The 22,899-nt window shown below is 45.8% G+C and overlaps 1 protein-coding gene across 2 annotated transcripts; it reads right to left on the bottom strand.

Moving 5' to 3' along the window:
• Positions 1 to 4,385: 4,385 nt before the first annotated feature.
• Positions 4,386 to 12,436, bottom strand: m6pr (mannose-6-phosphate receptor (cation dependent)). 2 transcript variants are annotated; one of them, XM_055903227.1, is made up of 7 exons: positions 12,414 to 12,436; positions 10,017 to 10,195; positions 9,488 to 9,654; positions 9,199 to 9,308; positions 8,876 to 9,006; positions 8,349 to 8,475; positions 4,386 to 6,842 (listed from the first exon to the last, which is right to left on the bottom strand). In XM_055903227.1, exons 2-7 carry the CDS (start codon positions 10,187 to 10,189, stop codon positions 6,720 to 6,722), a joined length of 831 nt encoding a protein of 276 aa, XP_055759202.1. In that variant the 5' UTR covers positions 10,190 to 10,195; positions 12,414 to 12,436; the 3' UTR covers positions 4,386 to 6,719. The 2 variants fall into 2 exon arrangements, with proteins under 2 accessions (XP_055759202.1, XP_055759200.1); XM_055903225.1 differs by lacking the exon at positions 12,414 to 12,436 and adding an exon at positions 12,042 to 12,407.
• Positions 12,437 to 22,899: the final 10,463 nt, after the last annotated feature.

Here is a 22,899-nt window from a genome sequence, read left to right as displayed (position 1 = left end):
GGTGGAGGTTAAAACATTTCTGGCCATGAAAAGGGATGGTCAGGTCCTTCAAATCACAAAATTCCTCTTCTTTGACCAAGAGGATGATAAAGAGCAGCGTAGGAAACACTGGAGGGGGAACAAGACCAACACAGGCCGAGGGTTCAGGCTGAGGAATAGGGACATGGGTGATACGGCTGTCTCAACACCGGCTATGTACACCAGTGCCACCAGGAGTTGGGCTAGGTTGGAGGTGGGGAAGGTGTCTTCGATAGTGACTAAAGGAACCAGAGTGAATGTGAAAGACATTGAGAGCAAAGAGTATTGTGACGAGTCAGTGTTTTGGAGGAACGCAGTGTCACCCGGGCCTCGGAGGTTCGGTATGTTCTTCCAGAATGAAGCAGATGAGTTGGAAATGCTCAAGTTCTTTCATGAGCTGGGAGAGGGCGAGTCAGGTGGAACCAGGACAGCATCATACACCAAAGGCAACAAGGTGGAGTATGGATTCCTCAGCGGAAGGTTGGACTTCCTGGCCCAAATCCAGACGGACAATTCTGGAAAAAACAGAAAGGCGGCTGAAAAGAAGAAACGTGAGCGGCTCGTGATCGAATGCAAAAGCACTACCGGCGACATGGTTGGGAAACTGGTCACTACAATTAACCAGTACAGCTACCAGGTCCAGACCTACATGTACAGTGGGGAGAAGAAGTATTTGATACACTGCCGATTTTGCAGGTTTTCCTACTTACAAAGCATGTAGAGGTCTGTAATTTTTATCATAGGTACACTTCAACTGTGAGAGACAGAATCTAAAACAAAAATCCAGAAAATCACATTGTATGATTTTTAAGTAATTAATTAGAATTTTATTGCATGACATAAGTATTTGATACATCAGAAAAGCAGAACTTAATATTTGGTACAGAAACCTTTGTTTGCAATTACAGAGATCTTACGTTTCCTGTAGTTCTTGACCAGGTTTGCACACACTGCAGCAGAGATTTTGGCCCACTCCTCCATACAGACCTTCTCCAGATCCTTCAGGTTTCGGGGCTGTCGCTGGGCAATACGGACTTTCAGCTCCCTCCAAAGATTTTCTATTGAGTTCAGGTCTGGAGACTGGCTAGGCAACTCCAGGACCTTGAGATGCTTCTTACGGAGCCACTCCTTAGTTGCCCTGGCTGTGTGTTTCGGGTCATTGTCATGCTGGAAGACCCAGCCACGTTTCATCTTCAATGCCCTTGCTGATGGAAGGAGGTTTTCACTCAAAATCTCACAATACATGGCCCCATTCATTCTTTCCTTTACACGGATCAGTCGTCCTGGTCCCTTTGCAGAAAAACAGCCCCAAAGCATGATGTTTCCACCCCCATGCTTCACAGTAGGTATGGTGTTCTTTGGATGCAACTCAGCATTCTTTGTCCTCCAAACACGACGAGTTGAGTTTTTACCAAAAAGTTCTATTTTGGTTTCATCTGACCATATGACATTCTCCCAATCTTCTTCTGGGTCATCCAAATGCTCTCTAGCAAACTTCAGACGGGCCTGGCCATGTACTGGCTTAAGCAGGGGGACACGTCTGGCACTGCAGGATTTGAGTCCCTGGCGGCGTAGTGTGTTACTGATGGTAGGCTTTGTTACTTTGGTCCCAGCTCTCTGCAGGTCATTCACTAGGTCCCCCCGTGTGGTTCTGGGATTTTTGCTCACCGTTCTTGTGATCATTTTGACCGCACGGGGTGAGATCTTGCGTGGAGCCCCAGATCGAGGGAGATTATCAGTGGTCTTGTATGTCTTCCATTTCCTAATAATTGCTCCCACAGTTGATTTCTTCAAACCAAGCTGCTTACCTATTGCAGATTCAGTCTTCCCAGCCTGGTGCAGGTCTACAATTTTGTTTCTGGTGTCCTTTGACAGCTCTTTGGTCTTGGCCATAGTGGAGTTTGGCGTGTGACTGTTTGAGGTTGTGGACAGGTGTCTTTTATACTGATAACAAGTTCAAACAGGTGCCATTAATACAGGTAACGAGTGGAGGACAGAGGAGCCTCTTAAAGAAGAAGTTACAGGTCTGTGAGAGCCAGAAATCTTGCTTGTTTGTAGGTGACCAAATACTTATTTTCCACCATAATTTGCAAATAAATTCATTAAAAATCCTACAATGTGATTTTCTGGATTTTCTTTTTCTCATTTTGTCTGTCATAGTTGAAGTGTACCTATGATGAAAATTACAGGCCTCTCTCATCTTTTTAAGTGGGAGAACTTGCACAATTGGTGGCTGACTAAATACTTTTTTTCCCCACTGTACATTCTGAATTGGGAGGGTGGGGGTAGAAAAGTGTTCTCAGATGAAGAGAGCAGGGATGATTGTGAGACACTACCACCAGGGAGGGGACCCTCCCAGGGACTTCCACTGGAGTTACCTGCAGATAGAGCCCTCTGTCCAGGCTGAGATAGACAAGCTGAGGGCCCTACTCCAGGTGGAGGTGTTGGCTTGCTACTTAGCCCTCCTCAACCTCATCTTCCAGAGGGAAACTCAACCTCAATAACTGGTAGTATGATAGTCTAGTCTATGACTTATTAAACTTGAAAGAAAATCTTAATTTATTTTTATCTAAACTCAGCAAATAATGTCCTCTCACTGTCAACTGCATTTATTTTCAGCAAACTTAACGTGTAAATATTTGTATGAACATACGATTCAACAACGGAGACATAAACTGAACAAGTTCCACAGACATGTGACTAACAGAAATTGAATAATGTGTCCCTGAACAAAGGGGGTGTCAAAATCAAAAGTAACAGTCAGTATCTGGTGTGGCCACCAGCTGCATTAAGTACTGCAGTGCATTTCCTCCTCGTGGACTGCACCAGCTTTGCTAGTTATTGCTGTGAGATGTTACCCCACTCTTCCACCAAGGCACCTGCAAGTTCCCGGACATTTCTGGGGGGAATCTAGACCTCACCCTCCGATCCAACAGGTCCCAGACGTGCTCAATGGGATTGAGATCCGGGCTCTTCACTGGCCATGGCAGAACACTGACATTCCTGTGTTGTAGGAAATCACGCACAGAACGAGCAGTATCTCTGGTGGCATTGTCATGCTGGAGGGTCATGTCAGGATGAGCCTGCAGGAAGGGTACCACATGAGAGGAGGGTACCAAAGGGAGGAGGGTGTCTTCCCTGTAACGCACAGCGTTGAGATTGCCTGCAATGACAACAAGCTCAGTCCGATGATGTAGTGACACACCGCCCCAGACCATGACAGACCCTCCACCCCCAAATCCATCCCGCTCCAGAGTACAGGCCTTGGGTGTAACGCTCATTCCTTCGACGATAAACTTGAATCCAACCATCACCCCTGGTGACACAAAACTGCGACTCGTCAGTGAAGAGCACTTTTTGCCAGTCCTGTCTGGTCCAGCGACGGTGGGTTGTTGTCTGTGATGTCTGGTGAGGACCTGCCTTACAACAGGCCTACAAGCCCTCAGTCCAGCCTCTCTCAGCCTATTGTGGACAGTCTGAGGGATTGAGGGATTGTGTGTTCCTGGTGAATCTCGGGCAGTTGTTGTTGCCATCCTGTACCTGTCCCACAGGTGTGATATTCAGATGTACCGATCCTGTGCAGGTGTTGTTACACGTGGTCTGCCACTGCGAGGACGATCAGCTATTCGTCCTGTCTCCCTGTAGCGCTGTCTTAGGCATCTCACAGTATGGACATAGCAATTTAATGTCCTGGCCACATCTGCAGTCCTCATGCCTCTTTGCAGCATGCCTAAGGCACGTTCACGCAGATGAGCACGGACCCTGGGCATCTTTCTTTTGGTGTTTTTCAGAATCAGTAGAAAAGCATCTTTAGTGCCTTAAGTTTTCATAACTGTGACCTTAATTGCCTACCGTCTGTAAGCTGGTAGTGTCTTAACGACCGTTCCACAGGTGCATGTTTATTAATTGTCTGTGGTTCATTGGACAAGCATGGGAAACAGTGTTAAAACCCTTTACAATGAAGATTTGTGAAGGTATTTGGATTTTTACGAATTATCTTTGAAAGACAGGGTCCTGAAAAAGAGACATCTTTTTTTGCTGAGTTTATTTATCTGTATCATGTTTATAAACTGGGTGGTTCGAGCCCTGAATGCTGATTGGCTGAAAGCTGTGGTATATCAGACCGTATACCACTGGTATGACAAAAAATGACTTTTTACTGTTCTAATTACATTGGTAACTAGTCTATAATAGCAATAATGTACCTTGGGTGTTTGTGGTACAGTATATGGCCAATATACCACGGCTAAGGGCTGTATTCAGTCACTCCGCGTCGCGGCGTGCATTAGAACAGCCCTTACCAGTTGCATATTAGTTAAATATTGCTTAAATATGAATCATATTTTATCAGTACATACAGAGAGCAGTTGTTTTAAAAATATATTTATTAGGTTTTACATTGTGTTGCTTAGGGAGTTAATTGCCCCTGCTAACACACCAGCACACTAAAACGTGTCATACATGACAGATTCAGAACTGTAATCAAACTCTTTAATATTTAATTTTGATGCAAAAGCACAAAACAAACTAAACAAATTCTCTTTTACTCTTCCCCTCATCTGCAAGTACAAATAGCATCACAAACTAAAGCCAAAGTCAGAACTGACCAAATCCATTGAACCCTAAACCCCTGGTTTAGTTCTGATCCATTTCGCCACATCTCATTGGGGCCTGTTGCGCTGGGTCGGGTCTAACTAATGCGATCTTTCAGGTCTTGATTGAACTAAGCGAGTGCCATGGGTTAGTTTTATTTTATTTTATAAACACCACAAAGCAAAAAAAAAAAAAAAAAAAAAAATTCACCCACGTCACAGATAGTACATGTGTATTTCTCTTGATTATATAAATTACTTAAGTTCCTCCATTTTACTGTTGAACACAAAGTGCCTTCTGAAGGACCTGTTCAATCACAGCATTATATTACAAAATCATCATCAATGTCCTCAGTATCATTAATTCTGCGTTCGTAACCAAGTGGGAAGGTGGTATTTACCACATACGACTGGGAAAGGTGTTCAAGTGGATATTTCCAACTGGTAATTACTAGTCGGAAACTTGTCTATGATCCCTGAGCTCCGACTTCTCCCTCATGGTGACCTCTGACATCACCTATAAGAAAATGACCTCGATAACAGCATTTTTGGCTGTTAAATGCAACAAAACATTATTTATAAAATGCAAAACATTATTTATAAAAAGCAATCTATTAATATGGATTTTTAACACTATAATTTGTTTACAAGCGTGAAAGCTGTACTTTTAATTTACAGTTGACGCCGCTTGTTGGCCATTAGCCAATCAGCATTTCTCAACGAATTCAAAGATTGTAAAATGAACCCAACTGGTATTTACAACTTCACAACTGGTAAGTACCACCTTCCCACTTGGTTATGAACACAGCATAATAGTAGGCTACTACTCAGTACCATGGTTGGGGTCAATGCCATTTCAATTTTGTCAACATAGGAAGTGAACTGATGGGAACAGAATTAAAATGGGAACAGAATTAAAATGGAATAGGTTCCAACCCTACTCTTCAAATAGCTAAGGAAAAGGTATAACGGGTACATTTGTACATTTTGGTCAAGGCCCAGTCAGCATCCTACTCTAAAATAGCAACACGGACTAAATGTGTGTGTCTAGCAGTACATTGGTTGGAATGGCTCTGTACTGTAGTGTATTGTGGTCCAACTTAATTTGAAGGTCGTTATTAAATATTTTTACCCATTTGAAAACTTTAGGCTAAGTGAGTTTATTATTTCTTAACAATAGTAAATATATCTAACCATTTTAAATGTATAAACCATTTAAATTACAATGACCTGTAAGCATATAAATCATGAACAAAAGCCTACGTATTCACTTACTGTAATATTACCATGTAAAAATAATTCTAAGCAGTGCATAAGCAGTCCTTCAAATAAAGTGTGACCTACGAGTCAGTACACAGCCATCAGCTACTGAAACAAACTGGATGGGAGTCACGTGTTAGAAACTGTTCCTATGGTTGCATTGTGTCAGCACTAACACGTCAGAAAGGCCTTACGGTTTCCACTAGATTAGACAGCCACAAAGTCAAAATTGGCTCTATCGTGAAAATGAATGAAAACAATCTTTTTATTTTGGTCTCAATTTAAAAGTCAGGGTTAGGCATCAGGTTATCAGTGTGGTTAAGGTTAGTTAGGTTTAAAAATCAGATTTTAAGAAGATAAATTGTAGAAATAGGCGGGGTTCATAACTTTGTGGCAGTGTTAACTAGTAACGACACCTATTGTGCCAGATGAACCAGATGTAACAGAGTCCATTTTTGAGACGTCACTCTCCATCCAGAGGTGGCCACTCCAGGTCATGAAAGGAAAAAAAAGTGTATCCAGGTTTTTGTTGCCACCTCCAAATAATGACGCCTGTGCCATGTTAACCAGGACAGGTGACTTACCATCTAATATAACAAACTAAGTGTTTTGGAATCATAGATCCTCCAGCCTTCCATAAACTGGTGTGCCCACCTCTAAACTCATCCCTGAAACTGTCAAAATGAACTAGGATGAAGTTGCGGCTAGACACTGAACTGAGGTCAGTTTTATGTTTCTCCGGATTTGGAGAGAGTAAGTGATGATCCTAGATCTGTGCCTAAGGGCAATATCTATCCAAAGCGTCAAAAGCGTCATGTGGGATAGATCCCTCCCAGTACTGACATCAGATCACATGGGAAGCAAGTGGTCATCCCTCTCTTCTGGCTGCTCCTCTGGCTCTGTGGACACACCCCTGTATGTGGGAGGTTCCTCTTCGGTGCCCTGTGTCCTAAACACGAAATTACATCCATCCTGAGGGTGAGGGAGAGAGAGAGTGAGAAGAGTTATGACTGACCAGCCAATCCCAGCCCTCAAAAGAACAGCTAAGTGCCCTCAAGTAATGCATAGACACAATCCCAAATCAACCCATATACCCTTCAACATAGACCCTGAATCCCAAATCAACCCATATACCCTCCTTCAACATAGACCCTGAGTCCCAAATCAACCCATATACCCTCCAACATAGACCCTGAATCCCAAATCAACCCATATACCCTCCTTCAACATAGACACTAAAATACCAAATCAACCCATATACCATCCAACATATTTTTATATTTAACATTTATTTAACTAGGCAAGTCAGTTAAGAACAAATTCTTATTTACAATGACGGCCTAGGAACTGCCTTGTTCAGGAGCAGAACGACAGATTTTTTACCTTGTCAGCTCGGGGATTCGAGCTCTAACCACTAGGCTACCTGCCGCCCCAAACATAGACACTAAAATACCAAATCAACCCATATACCCTTCTTCAACAGACCCTGAATCCAAAATCAACCCATATAACCTCTTCCAACCTAAAACACTCGTAGGGGATAGGGTTTGGTTTGGGATTGTACCAGAGAGATATGTGACGTCCATAGTCTCACGTCAGATAGTGCAACGGCCATCTGCACTGAACTATCTGATAACTCGCAAACACTCATGGCATAGCTAGAAAGAAGCTAAAACATGTTACCAAGGTGACATCGTCCACTAAACCCCCTTTCATCTTCAAAAGAGTCAGAGTTAATCTTACCTAAAACAATAAACCTGTAGCTAATATTGATGTTTTTTCATGAGCAAGTCGTCACTAGCTAATTCTCTAGCTAAGGTATTTTGTGGTGGTAGAATCAGTATTTATGAAATTCGAAATGTGCTAGCTAGCTCGTGTCTGCTTACTGAACCAGTCTCAAATCAATCCATATGAAATGAAAGGCAGGGATGTTAATAATGCCAGTTCACACACTCCATGCTGAATACTCCCTCTAGCTAGCGTAGTGAAGTTCCAGCTAATGGATAAATTAGTTTATGATATCGGTTCTGCTGTAATTAGCGCGCAGAGTTCAAAGGCACAGATGACTGCTCTCTGGGACATTATCGCATTGGCCAAATGTTCCAAAGTAGCGAGGCACAGTGCCATCTGTTCGAGTCAGATACATGCTGATTTCTGAGAACAGTCCCAGAACTTTGCTGCCGTACTTCATCAAGCTGGCAAACTAGCTACTGTATGGCCATTCAAACAGCTTGCACTGGGCTGCTAGCTGGAGCACGTTTGCTCAGCTGAGCGAGCATAATTTGCCGTAGTAGCCAGTACGTCATCGCTACCAAGAGAGGAGCGATTTTCGGAATTAGTGTTAGGCGGATGAGCAAAATCTAGATTTTTTTCTGATAAGGTCCTCGTCCTACAAGACAGAACGGTTGAGAGACGAGCTTCACGTAGTAGTGACGCCACCTGACGTGAGACAGTGATGTGACTTCTACAAACACTCACCGCTGCCAGGTTGCCAACCTGCGTCCAGAAGACATAGTTGGGGAACTGCTGCAACCCTTTGGCCCCGACAATCAACCGCTGGTAGAGGAATCCACAAATGAGGTACACTGACAAGAGGACAAACCCACTGGGACAGAGGAATGAAAAATAAAATTTAAAAAAATGGTGTCAAATCCCCAGTTGGAAACGCATCCCATTAATTGACACATGAACAAACATCAAAATGATTCACAGTGATAATTATTCTGGTGTTCTGTTTTGTTAAGCGTTGAGGAAATAAGAGACCATTATCATAATGAATACCAATAAATATGTAAATATGATCCGTTTTGCTTGGTCTTGTAGCTTTGTTTGTTGTGAGCAAATGACAAGTCCATTTCATGGGTATTGAGTATTTGTTGGAGAGACAAATGGAGAGCCTTGGTTGCTGCCCTGCATGCCAGCCAGCAGGTTGGGGATAAGTCTAAGTATTTCTGTAGTCACTGGAATGTGTGTAATCAGGAAGGATGCATAATCTTAGTACTAACATTATGAGTATTATGGAACCTGCACTGAGCTGGGATGGCAGAGCAGGACAGACAGCACTGGAGTCCAGTTCAAACAGATAGAAACAGTCCGTGTTCCTCTCCCTCTCCTCCAACACCACTTCCAGCTTCCCCTAAGAGATACATGGGGAGAGTGAGAGAAAGAGAGGAAGACAGAGGTTTTAGCAAGAGGGAGTTCAATAGGCGGGGATGTAGAAAGGTGTGCATCAATGTGTGACAGGGAGAGAGTCATGACAAATCACCACACCACAGTGATCTATATACATTGAAGAATTTGGACCAAACCCTCCCTCCCTCTCTCCCACCATTTCCACTCCTCTGTTGCAAGAGATCATGACGATGGCTTTCCTCATCTCCTTGGAACAGTGGGCGTCATACTTGGTGCCGTTGCTGTAGATCAACATCACCCAGTCACCTGTAGGGGGTGATGGGTAGCAGAGAGCGAGAGAAAGAGCGAGCGAGAGAGATAGCGCATCACTACATCTGGTCATGCTAGAGCTGACTTACAGAGATACTATGATATACCGTAACACACTGATACGAACGCCACATGACTTTTTCAAAGGAAAAGATAAAGAACCCGGACATTCTTACTTCCTCCGATAGCCTGTGTTGCAGTGTATAGGCCAAGCACTGTCTCACTTTTTTCCCCCTTCTGGTCGATCTGAACAAGTCCCGCTCCTACCGTTTTCCCCGCATCCCCACACACCTGGAACTTGTACGTGTAGCTCTCCTTGCCGCTTGTCGTCGCCACCGAGAAACTGTAACCAAGGGAACCGTGGGAAAAAAACTGTGGTAACGTTACCTTGTATAAGTTTTACGTGTGATGTTACATTGATGTAGACTAGAATGAACAATCTCTGGAAAATTTAAACTAAGGGAGTTTCCAAGCATAATGTGGCCTCCTGACTGCTGAACAATAACCTTTTTATACCATCATGCAAAGCTAATTTCTGCGACAGCTGACAAAGTATAATTTCATCTCCCCAAGCAATGGACGTCAGTGTGCGTGGTCTTACTTTTTTGCTAACCCTTGCTTTGATACCCCTCACCTGGTAAAGCAATAGGATATACCACAGATATTTCTATGTTTTCTTCCATTTCTAAAACAGTCATTCCTTACGTCTTGTTAGTGAGCGGTTCTAGAAGACTGAGGACCTTCCGTTCTGCCGGGGAATCAGAGAACAGCTTACACCTCTTGGTGTCGTCACTGGCCTGGCCTCCACACACCAACAAGACCAGCTGAACAGCCAGAACTAACAGCCGCACAGACGTTGCTGTGTGTGGGGGTGACATGGACACCTGGGGAAAATATATAATGGTACACGATTAAAATACTATACTTTGTAAGGCTTATTTGGTCTGTTTCACTGCATGACTGATTCATTGCCTAACCAATTCATTTGGACACAATGACACCGATAAAAGCAGTAAACGAGTGCTGCACTTTTAATGCTGTAGTAGGACTACTGAGAAAATATACCTTCCTTGTGATATTTACAATGATTATACAAAACATTAGGAACACGTGCTCTTTCCATTACATACTGAACAGGTGAAAGCTATGATCTCTTATTGATATCACCTGTTAAATCCACTTCAATCAATATAGATGAAGGGGATAAGACAGGTTAAAGAAGGATTTTTAAGCACATGGATTGTATGTGTTAGCCATTCAGAGAGTGAATGGGCAAGACAAAAGATTTAAGTGCCTTTGAAGGAGGTATGGTAGTAGGTGCCCAGGCGCAACGGTTTGAGTGCAACGCTGCTGGGGTTTTCCAAGCTCAACAGTTTCCTGTGTGTATCATGAATGGTCCATCACCCAAAAAGACATCCAGCCAACTTGACACAACTGCGGGAAGCATACCACCCTGCATACCACTACTGGCTTGCTTCTGAAGCTAAGCAGGGTGGGTCCTGGTCAGGCCCTGGATGGGAGACCAGATGCTGCTGGAAGTGGTGTTGGAGGGCCAGTAGGAGGCACTCTTTCCTCTGGTCTAAAAAATATCCCAATGCCCCAGGGCAGTGATTGGGGACACTGCCCTGTGTAGGGTGCCGTCTTTCGGATGGGACGTTAAACGGGTGTCCTGACTCTCTGAGGTCATTAAAGATTCCATGGCACTTATCGTAAGAGTAGGGGTGTTAACCCCGGTGTCCTGGCTAAATTCCCAATCTGGCCCTCAAACCATCATGGTCACCTAATAATCCCCAGTTTACAATTGGCTCATTCATCCCCCTCCTCTCCCCTGTAACTATTCCCCAGGTCGTTGCTGCAAATGAGAACGTGTTCTCAGTCAACTTACCTGGTAAAATAACGGTAAAATAAAAAATAAAAATAAAAATTGAAGTCAACATCCCTGTGGAAAGCTTTCGACATTTTGTAGAGTCCCTGCCCCAAATAATTGAGGCTGTTCTGAGGGGAAAGCAGGGTGCAACTCAATATTAGGACGGTGTTCCTAATGTTTTGTACACTGTCACCATTTCTGTTATTCCCAAGACATGAGATACATATCATGTGCAAGTAGGCCTACCAAGACAAAACTCCGCTACAACAGCGAGTCAGACCATGTGAACTCTGACAAGTAAAATGCGCAGCAAAGCGGTTTACAAGAATGGTGCGTTCAAGAGAACTCGGAAAAATACGAGGTCAAATCATGACGTCACTGATCTATAGCTCAGAAAGTCGGAGCTCTAGAGGCCCTATTTATAGTTCCCGAGTTGGAATTAGGAGTAGGACAGTTTTTTTTTAAATGATCGGAGCTCGTCTCTTCGAATTTTCAGTTGTCTTGAACGCTCGGAAGTTGGAGATTTCTGAGTTCAGTTGTTTTGAACGCGGCATAACATCACTGTTTGCAGGAGGAAATGAAACTAGCCCGCCATCTTGACTTGCACACCCCTGACCTAAGGTGCATTCAGGATGGTTGCTGCAACATTCCGTGAGCACTCAATGCAAAACTGTCGAACATCAACTGTGTTGAATTGAACGTTCAATTACAGAAACGAGCTTGACATGAACACCGTGGTAGATGTCGTATATCATTGCGAAATAGGTAAAGCCGTAATTAACAAAGCAGCTGTCATGCAACTTTTGAAACGTTGTAGAACGTTACGCATCCTGAATACTGTAACAAACAACTTTTAGACATACCTTCATTCTGAAAAGATGTAGCCAGCTATTCCGTTGGCGTAGCCAATGAATAGTGTAGGTTGAAGTGGCTACAATCTAGCTGATCTGATCAAGTAGCTAGCAAAAGCAAGCTAAGCTAACTAAATGACACACCGTGTCCCCTGTTTTGTCATGCAAATGCAACAGACTAACACCTGGTAATCAATTTCGATCACGCACAATTACATAACCATGTTCGTTAACAGTCCGCTATTATAAGTACTTTAATACAAACTATTTATGCTATAAAATCATTATACAGCGTCTAGCGTTACTTTATGTCAGATGCGGAAGTTGAACTAAACAAGGAAACGCAGTTGACTGTAGCAAAGATTTAACTAAACCAAGACAGACCACAGCTTGTCGTTTCCAATGGTATCAAATGAGTCGTAGTGGGCAGAACCAAGCACGCGCTAGCGATATCCTATTGGCGCGTTCTAGTATATATCTCATATTTCCGTTAGGGAACGCCTACTCTGTGAAATGTGTGTGTGTGTGCAATAACTAAATTCGCCTTTGCACTCCTAAACAGCGCGATTTTTTAAAAACTTATGAAAATGGGTGAAGTCTACAAAACTTAGTCCATTCTGTTCATAACAGATTCTAGTTTTGGGAACAGAAAAGTGTATTGAGATCAAATGTTTAATTGATGATAATATTTGCAGGATCTCGGCAAAATCCATATTGTTCCATCTTCTCCCACTACCCGCTAGAGGAAGCGGATTTTTCATATTTATACAGCCAGTGAAATAACTGTCTCATTGTTCTAACTATTCGATTCATGGGGCATTATTGGCATGGGATTTTCTTTAAATGTATTTTCATTAACAACAAATCAATACAGAAAGTACATGTGGGAACACAAGTATATATAAATAATATACAAAAGACAATTGGGCTAGGGGGTACAACATCACATTACACAAGGACCTTAAGGGGCACACATACACTTATAATTCTAACAGCTTGTTAGTAGAGTATTTAATTGTCTTAAAATACAGTTCAATTTATTTTTGTAAGGTAAGAAAATGTGGTGTTTTGTTTGTAAATTTACATTTGTGAATATGAAATTTGGCCAAAAGAATAATGAAATGAATTACATTAAAATGTTTGAGCTTATTTTATTTCTATCGTAGGTAAAGAATCCAAGCAGTACATCTCTCCACAATAGTGTAAGATCTTCATAAATGTGTTCAATTATAAATCTACTGATGTCTTGCCACAGTTTTCTTACATGAATACAATGCCAAAAAAGATGCAACACTGTTTCTGAGTGGTCATTACAAAAGGAACAATTTTAGTTGATGTTTTCCTTAAACTTCTTCATATAGTGGTTGGCAGGATAATATTTATGAATAATTTTAAAGGAAACTTCCTTAATTTTGTTAACAAGTAGGTATGTGTGGCAACATCCAAACTTTTTCCCAACAGATATTATCAATAAATCCATTCCAATAAGGCATGACATAAGGTATACAATCTAGAAGAAAAAGAAACGCACACCTATTTAGGTGAGGTGCTGGCTAGCGGAGTAGAAAACTTGAAAATAAAGGAGAGCCGCACACTCTAGGAGCTCAGATGCAAAAAAAATTAATATCCAACGTTTCGACAGCCACGCTGTCTTCATCAGGGTATAATCACAAACACTGCGGGATGACTCGTTTATATAGTGTCAAAAGACACACAGGTGTCTGTAATCATGGCCAAAAGTGGCCTAATATCATTAGTTAATTCTCAAATATTAAAATGGCATACAAAGAGCAGCATACAAAAAAACAATGGATAGCATACGATCATAGATTCATTTTAGACTACACAAGCTTATAATCAATTACAATGGCAAAGTCACAATAATCACAAGAATGGCTTCAGATCAAAGTCTACGTTGAGACCGAAGGGAGCAAGGGTCTTTAAGTTAAAGATAAGGTATAGATACAACATCCTGCTGAAACAAGGTTCGTATCGCTCTGTTGTTGAATGGACCAAAAGAGAAACAAATCTTTCCTTCTGATGAGTCAACAGGGTCAATAGAAGGTAGGCTCTGAGGGTCAGGTCTTGACACGTTCCTGAATAACAGAGCAACACCTGAGGGAATGGCATCTAAAACAATTGCAAAATCTTTAGGTGTTACAGAGACCTTGTAAAGTGATAACAATTCCTTATAACTAAGTAAAAGACGCTCTGCATTTACCAGTTGGCTCACCAATAGGATATTATTTCGGAAACCAATATTCTAAAAACAAAGAAGTATTTTTATACAATATATCTCGATTATTCCACATATATTATCTGTGTGGAGAAAAATTATGCTTATAAATTAAGGACCATGACAAGAAAACCTGCCGATGAAAAACAGAAAGTTTCACGGAAACTTTGTCAATATTATAATTGCAAGCCAACATGAAGTTAATCTCCACCAAAAGTAGAGAAGACATGATGAGGAATAAAATTCCACATAGAAGTGGGTCTAATAAGGAATTGTTTTATCCAATTGATCTTAAAATTATTATTTAAGGTAGCAAAGTCCAGAAAATTCAGCCCACCATTCTCATAGGTGTTCATTACAACAGTTTTCCTAATGTAAAGGGGACGGTTTCTCCACAGAAAGTTGAAAAGCATCTGGTGTTTTGTATTTCTATGTGTTTGGCCTGGTATGGTTCCCAATCAGAGGCAGCTGTCTATCGTTGTCTCTGATTGAGAATCATACTTAGGTAGCCTGTTCCCACCTGTGCTTGTGGGTGGTTAATTTCTGTTTAGTGTGTGTTGCACCTGACGGAGCTGTTTTGGTTGTCACTGTGTTGTTTTTGCTTTTTAGTGTTCAGTTTCTATTAAACATGACGAACACTTACCACACTGCGTTTTGGTCTTCACCTTCTTCCGACGACAGCCGTTACAGAATTACCCACCAACCAAGGACCAAGCAGCGTGGTATCGAGCAGTAGCGTTATCTGGACTCATGGACATGGGAGGAGATTTTGGACGGCGAGGGACCCTGGGCACAGCCGGGGGAGTATCGCCGTCCGAAAGAGGAGCTGGAGGCAGCTAGAGCGGAGCGGCGACACTACGAGGAATTGGCTCGAGGTAACGGGCACGAGAGGCAGCCCCAGAATTTTTTGGGGGGGGGACACAGGGAGATTGGCGGACTCAGGTAGGAGACCTGAGCCAACTCCCCGTGCTTACCGTGGCAAGAGAGTGACTGGGCAGGCACCGTATTATGCGGCTAAGCGTACGGTGTCCCCAGTGCGCACGCATAGCCCGGTGCGCTACATCGCAGCTCCTCGAATCGGCCGGGCTAGAGTGGGCATCGAGCCAGGAGGGATGATGCCGGCTCAGCTCATCTGGTCTCCAGTGCGTCTCCTCGGCCCGGGGTATACTGCACCAGTCCTACGCACGGTGTCCCCGGTTCGCCAGCACAGCCCAGTGCGGCCTGTTCCAACTCCCCACACTTGCTGGGCTACAGGGGGGATCCAGCCAGGACGAGTTGTGCTAGCTCTGCGCTCGAGACCGTCAGTGTGCCTCCACGGTCCAGTGCATCCGGTGCCTCGGCCAAGGCCTCCTGCATGTCTCCCCAGCCTGGTGAGTTCTGTGCCTGTGCTAAGCCCTAACCCTCCTGCATGTCTCCCCAGCCTGGTGAGTCCTGTGCCTTCTCCCAGAGCCAGGCCTCCTGTGTGTCTCTCCATTCCAGTGATGATCCATGGCACGAAGCCTCCAGTGATGATCCATGGCACGAAGCCTCCAGTGATGATCCATGGCAAGAAGCCTCCAGTGATGATCCATGGCACGAAGCCTCCTGTGATGATCCATGGCACGAAGCCTCCTGGGATGATCCATGGCACGAAGCCTCCAGTGATGATCCATGGCACGAAGCCTCCAGTGATGATCCATGGCACAAAGCCTCCAGTGATGATCCATGGCACGAAGCCTCCTGGGATGATCCATGGCACGAAGACTCCAGTGAGGATCCATGGCACGGAACCTCCAGTGAGGAGTTATGGCACGAGGCCTCCAACGAAGGATGTCAGTCCGGAGCCTCCAGCGACGCCCTCTAGTCCAAAGCCTCCAGCGACGCCCTCTAGTCCGGAGCCTCCAGCGACGCCCTCTAGTCCGGAGCCTCCAGCGACGCCCTCTAGTCCGGAGCCTCCAGCGACGCCCTCTAGTCCGGAGCCTCCAGCGACGCCCTCTAGTCCGGAGCCTCCAGCGACGCCCTCTAGTCCGGAGCCTCCAGCGACGCCCTCTAGTCCGGAGCCTCCAGCGACGCCCTCTAGTCCGGAGCCTCCAGCGACGCCCTCCAGTCCGGATTCTCCAGCGTCGCCCTCCAGTCCGGAGCCTCCAGCGTCGCCCTCCAGTCCGGAGCCTCCAGCGTCGCCCTCCAGTCCGGAGCCTCCAGCGCCGCCCTCCAGTCCGGAGCAGCCAGCGTCTCCCTCCAGTCCGGAGCAGCCAGAGTCTCCCTCCTGTCCGGAGCAGCCAGAGTCGCCCTCCTGTCCGGAGCAGCCAGAGTCGCCCTCCTGTCCGGAGCAGCCAGAGTCGCCCTCCTGTCCGGAGCAGCCAGAGTCGCCCTCCTGTCCGGAGCAGCCAGAGTCGCCCTCCTGTCCGGAGCAGCCAGAGTCGCCCTCCTGTCCGGAGCAGCCAGAGTCGCCCTCCTGTCCGGAGCAGCCAGAGTCGCCCTCCTGTCCGGAGCAGCCAGAGTCGCCCTCCTGTCCGGAGCAGCCAGAGTCGCCCTCCTGTCCGGAGCAGCCAGAGTCGCCCTCCTGTCCGGAGCAGCCAGAGTCGCCCTCCTGTCCGGGGCCCGCTGCGAGGGTCCCCGGTCCGGGGTCGGTGGTAAGGGTCCCCCGATGTTATGCGGGTAAGCGCACCAGTACGCGCCCATAGCCCGGTGCGCTATAGGACAGCCCCCCGAAAGTGTCATGCGAGTGTGGGCATCCAGCCAGGGTGTATTGTGCCTGCTCAGCATGTCTGGTCTCCGGTACGCCGTTTTGTTCCAGGGTATCCTGCGCCGGCTCTGCGTGCTGTGTCTCCGGGGCGCTGGGAGGGTGCAGTGCGTCCTATGCCTGCGCTCCGCTCGTGCCGGGCGAATGTGGGAATTGAGCCTAAGGGGGAGGTGCGCGTAGTATGCACCAGATCTCCAGTGCTCACCCACAGCCCGGCTCAACCTGTGCCTGCACTCTGGAGGGTCCGGGCTAGAGTAGTCATCCAGCCTGGGGGAGTGGTGCCAAGGCTGCGCACCAGAGCTCCAGTGCTCCCCCACAGCCCGGTCCTTCCGGTGCCTCCTCCAAGCACCAGGCCTCCTGTAGGTCTCCCCAGTCTGGTGGGTCCTGTGGCAGCCCCACGCACCAGGCTATCTCTCCGTCTCCTCCCTATAGGTGGTCCCGTCTGTCCTGAGCCGCCTGAGCCGCCCGTCTGTCCTGAGCCGCCCAACTGTCCTGAGCCGCCTGAGCCGCCCGTCTGTCCTGAGCCGCCTGAGCCGCCCGTCTGTCCTGAGCCGCCCGTCTGTCCAGTGGTGCCCTTTACTAGGGTCTCCAATCCAGGGTCGGTGACGAGGGTCGCCGCTCCTAAGGTGTCACAGAAGTGGGCCGAGACTATGGTGGGGGCCTCGTCCCGCTCCAGAGCTCCAGGTAAATGCCCACCCAGACCCTCCCCTATAGGTTCAGGTTTTGCGGCCACCTTTGGGGGGGGGGGGGGGTACTGTCACGTTCTGACCTTAGTTCCTTTTATGTCTTTATTTTAGTTTGGTCTACCAAGGTTAGTATCAGGGGTAAACATTTTGATATCAATGTAAATGGCCCTGTGGTCTGTGAGGGGAGTAGTACAAATATTTGTAGTAACACACTCATCATCAATACATTTGGATATAAGCCAAAAATCTATTCTGGATTGTCTGGAACCTGTTTTGTTACTCCAAGTGAAAGATCTGTCGGCCGGAAACCTCTCCATATATCAGTAAGATCAAACTTTTCCATAAAAATAATTAAACCCAAATTCTGATTGGTTGGCCTACCTGGGGGCCATCTATCAGTTTAATTATCTATAGTAATGTTAAAGTCCCCTCCTATCAATAATAACAAATTTGGAAATTTAGATAACAATTAAGTATATGTTTCTCTATAGATTCAAGCAACTCATCATTCTCATGTTTGGTCTTGTACCTGTAGAAGTTTACAGTAATGAGCGTAATGTCATTGTAACTGATCACAAGACAAATAAAGTGACCAAAGGGGTCACATTCCGAGCGTAGAATATTACCACCAAAAGGTATTTTTCATTGTAGTGATACCAGCGGAGCGTTCAGATCCATGGGAAAGCCAAATATCGTTGCCCCACTGTGACGAGTGAGACTCTTGAAAAAAGCAGAAATCTGTTCGAAACTGTTTAGCAAATAAAAATAAGGACTTGCGCTTCACATTCTTCCGAAACCCCCTAGCATTAAGAGAAACTATAGACAAAGACAAAACAACAAAGATTATATAAAAGTATAAACTGTAGTAGGATGAGTCTGTCACGTTCCTGACCTTATTTCCTTTGTTTAGTCTTTGTTTAGTTGGTCAGGACGTGAGCTGGGTGGGCATTCTATGTTTTGTGTTTCCATGTTGGGTTTGTTGTTTGGCCTAATATGGTTCTCAATCAGAGGCAGGTGTTTGTCATTGTCTCTGATTGGGAACCATATTAAGGCAGCCTGTTTTCACTGTTGGTTTGTGGGTGATTGTTCCTGTTCGTGCGTTCATGTGTTTTATGTTCTCTAGTTCAGGACTGTAGCTCCGTTGGTTTTATTCGTATTGAAGAAGTATTCTAATAAATATGGATACATACCACGCTGCGCTTTGGTCCTCCTCTCCTTCTACCGACGAAAGCCCTTACAGAATCACCCACCAAACTCGGACCAAGCAGCGTGGTAACGGGCAGCAGCGGCAGCAGCAGCAGCGATGTCAGGAGGAATGGACTTGGGAAGACGTGTTGGACGGAAAGGGTTGCTACACATGGGAGGAGATCCTGGCTGGAAGGGATTGTCTTCCATGGGAACAGGTGGAGGCAGCTAGGAGAGCGGAGGTAGCTGCGAAAGGGAACTGGTGTTACGAGGGAACACGGCTGGCAAGGAAGCCCGAGAGGAAACCCCAAAAATGTATTGGGGGGGGGGGGGGGGGGGCTGAAGGGGAGTGTGGCGAAGTCAGGTAGAAGACCTGCGCAAACTTCCCGGGCTTACCGTGGAGAGCGAGAGTACGGGCAGACACCGTGTTATGCGGAAGAGCGCACGGTGTCTCCTGTACGTGTGCATAGCCCGGTGCGGTACATCCCAGCTCCACGTATCGGCCGGGCTAGAGTGGGCATTGAGCCAGGTGCCATGAAGCCGGCTCAACGCATCTGGTCTCCAGTGCGTCTCCTCGGGCCGGCGTACATGGCACCAGCCTTACGCATGGTGTCCCCGGTTCGCCAGCACAGCCCAGTGCGGGCTATTCCACCTCGCCGCACTGGCCTGAGCCTTCAAAGCCGTCCGTCAGTCAGGAGCCGCTAGAGCCGTCCGTCAGTCAGGAGCCGCTAGAGCCGTCCGTCAGTCAGGAGCCGCCAGAGCCGCCCTCCAGTCAGGAGCCGCCAGAGCCGTCCGTCAGTCAGGAGCCGCCAGAGCCGCCCGCCAGTCAGGAGCCGCCAGCCAGTCAGGAGCCGCCAGAGCCGCCCGCGAGTCAGGAGCCGCCGGAGCCACCCGCCTGTCAGGAGCCGCCGGAGCCGCCCGCCAGTCAGGAGCCGCCGGAGCCGCCCGCCAGTCAGGAGCCGCCGGAGCCGCCCGCCAGTCAGGAGCTGCCGGAGCCACCCGCCAGTCAGGAGCTGCCTGAGCCGCCGGCTAGTCAGGAGCTGCCTACCAACGGAAGAGTCAAACTTAGGAACGTAAGCGTTAAGGAACCGAGATCTGCACCATTTAAGTCAACTTAAAGTGAAAATAGCTTATTCCATAAACTCTGAGCTGGATGTTATCCAGCTTTTGAAATTCAACTCAACAGAAAATGATGTTCAAGACCAAACCAAGGGTTCTATGTAGTAAGAGAGACTAAAAACTCTCTTTAGTGTCATCAGGAACTATTCTGAGAAATAAAATACAAAATAATCATTTAAATAAAAGGGTACCTACTATTTTAGCGCAGGTGAAAACTGATCATAAACAAAATGAATAAAAAATGTTTTACATATACATGTTCCTAAGACCTTTTTCACTTGGAAATAAGTATTAATAACTAAATAGAACAATAACCGTGTAAAGTCAGAGCAGACCTGTATGCCCTTTAAAACAGTCTCTTAGTTGCTGTATACATAAAAAATAAATACAACTTTCAGTCTTCTTTGTAAGTTTGTAAACAAAATAGGCCTTCTGGTCATACAAGAACAAAATAATAAAAATAGTCACCTGATGCTTGTTAGGTAACGTTAATCAATACAAGGAAAATGAGAATACCATGGCCGAAACCATCAATCTGTTCCTTCTGGTGAGATTCTAGGGAGGAATATGGATTTCTGAACCGTTGATGAAGCCTCGTCCTCCGCCGAAGTAAGCAGCCTTTCCCTCATTTCGTGCTTTCTTGATCATTGGCCACAACTTGTTCCTTCTTTCTATGTCCTCCGGGCTGAGATGCTCGGCGAAACGCATACCATGGCTCTGAAGGAAGGCGTTCTTCCTAGCAGCTTTTCAGACAGCATCCCTGTAGAATCTGGCAGTGAAGAGGATGATGATACCCCTTGGACTTGAATCGTTTTGCTGTTGCTTCTTGCCGAGGCGATGCACAACGTCGGTGGTATCACCAACTTTGTTCTCTGCAGGCATAACTTCTTGGCAGATGCGGATAGCCTCTCCTCGCACATCTTCATTCGCCACCTCTGGCAAGCCGTAGAGTCTCAGGTTCCAGCTTCTTGTGTATTGTTCCAGATCAGTGAGACGTCTATGGTAGACATTGTTATTCTTTTCCACACTTTTTTCAACTTTTGCCACTCGTTTTCACATCCTTGATTTCACCACATGCAAACTCCACAGTCTTTTTCATGCCTTCGATAACCATGGTGTTCGCGCCAACCATTTTCTCAATGGCGTCAGACCTGGAGTTGATGAGTAAGGAGAGGGTAGCCACGATGTCAGAGTTCATGTTGGGTTTTTTGGAGGGTGGAGGTTTGCATGGAGTAACCGGTAAAGAGGGGAATTCGTCATCTTCAACAGCATTCGAAAGCATGATAGTATCCATAGGGCAAGCGTAGTTATGGCAGTTGTCTATAAGCACGTTTCTCTCTTGTTGATTAGCAATAGAACGGCTAGCTTCTTCCTTTCTTTTTTGTCACGATTTCGCATGGACATGCCAAAATAAATTATCCAATTCTTATTCCAGTCACAGGAAAGTTCTTATATCTTGAACAAATAAAAACAGTAATAGTAGTGACTGCAAACTTGTTTTTTTTCTCACAATCTTTCTGAAGTCTGGTTCGGAGCTCGATAAAAAAGCGTCTGTTCAAGCCGCCATCTTGGCCTCCTTCGGCATGGGAAACATAAGTTAACATTGCCAAAGCAAGTGACTGTAGTTGTAATGAGTGGAACTAGTTGATTCTTCACGACCCTGTTCTTCTTCGATTAAGTCTAACAGCGGTTGGCATCCAATAAATGTTGCATTACCGCCATCTACTAGACTGGAGTATAACTCCTTAATACTTTGCCTGGGAAAAAAACGAACAAATACCCTACCATCTAACATTAAACTCACAAAAAAAAGTACAATTTTTTTTCTAAAAATACCATTCTCCACTATTTAAATATATTTAGTCCTACTTCAAGCCAACAGCCTGAAAGGATGGGACACCAACACTTAACACACCCTGTAACTATTCTGACATCAAATCTTGCACACCCAAATATCTCTCTGCAGCTGCCACCACAACCTCTGTTTTCTGCAATATACGTTCCATCCCTGCAGTACAGTTGATAACCATTGCTATAAATCACCAAAATCCAATCTTACTGAAACATATCACTTGTTGGTTTATCCCTCTGTACTGGTACAGATCTTCTACTCAGAACCACTCCTCTTAGGATCCCTCCCACTTGACCCATCTTCCTCTACAGTACTTTCTTCACTGCCTCAGCATATGACAACTTCTGCACTACTCTAACCCTGGAAACCTCAACCTGCCTCTCTCGTACGGGACATTTCTGATCCCCAGCCCCATGGGCACCCCTACAATTAACACATACCACTACTTTCCCCAATGCTACACATTCCTTTGTCTCATGCCCTTCTGCACACTTCTCACACCTAGGAACCTTCCTCCTACACACTGTTGCCACATGCCCATAAGCTTGACACCTGTAACAACGTAATGTATTCCACACAAAAGCTCATACAGGATAACTTATATATCCTAACGTCACTTTGTCGGGCAAAGACTCAACATCAAAACAAAAGTTTCCACCATTTTCCCCACCATTTTCCACCATTTTTAACCGACTCAAGCTCACCATCTTCCTCCCTCCCTCTCTTAGACCTTTTCTGCCTCTCTTTTTCCCTCCATTTCTCCTCCGTATTCCAGGTATAAGTCTCCTTACGATGACGCAATCGCAATCACACTCCACACTGCCCTTTCCCACCTGGACAAAAGGAACACCTATGTGAGAATACTGTTCATTGAGTACATCTCAGCGTTCAACACCATAGGGCGCACAAAGCTCATCACTAAGCTAAGGACCCTGGGACTGAACACCTCCCTTTGCAACTGAATCCTAGGGGTTCCTGACAGGCCACCCCCAGGTGGTAAGGGTAGGCAACAACACATCTGCCACACTGATCCTCAACACCGGGGCCCCTCAGGGGTGCGTGCTTAGGCC

Source organism: Salvelinus fontinalis, chromosome 38 (assembly GCF_029448725.1).
Source record: "Salvelinus fontinalis isolate EN_2023a chromosome 38, ASM2944872v1, whole genome shotgun sequence".
Taxonomy (NCBI): Eukaryota; Metazoa; Chordata; class Actinopteri; order Salmoniformes; family Salmonidae; genus Salvelinus; species Salvelinus fontinalis.
The sequence above is the reverse complement of the archived record's forward strand: the minus strand, read 5'-3'. Positions and strand labels throughout refer to the sequence as shown.

Excerpts from the sequence above, each read along its gene's own strand:
- m6pr (XM_055903225.1), bottom strand. Across the intron at positions 9,655-10,016 it reads GAACCGCTCACTAACAAGAC|TTTCTCGGTGGCGACGACAA; the intron begins GTAAGGAATGAC and ends CCTTGGTTACAG. Across the intron at positions 9,309-9,487 it reads AACACAGGCTATCGGAGGAA|GTGACTGGGTGATGTTGATC; the intron begins GTAAGAATGTCC and ends CACCCCCTACAG.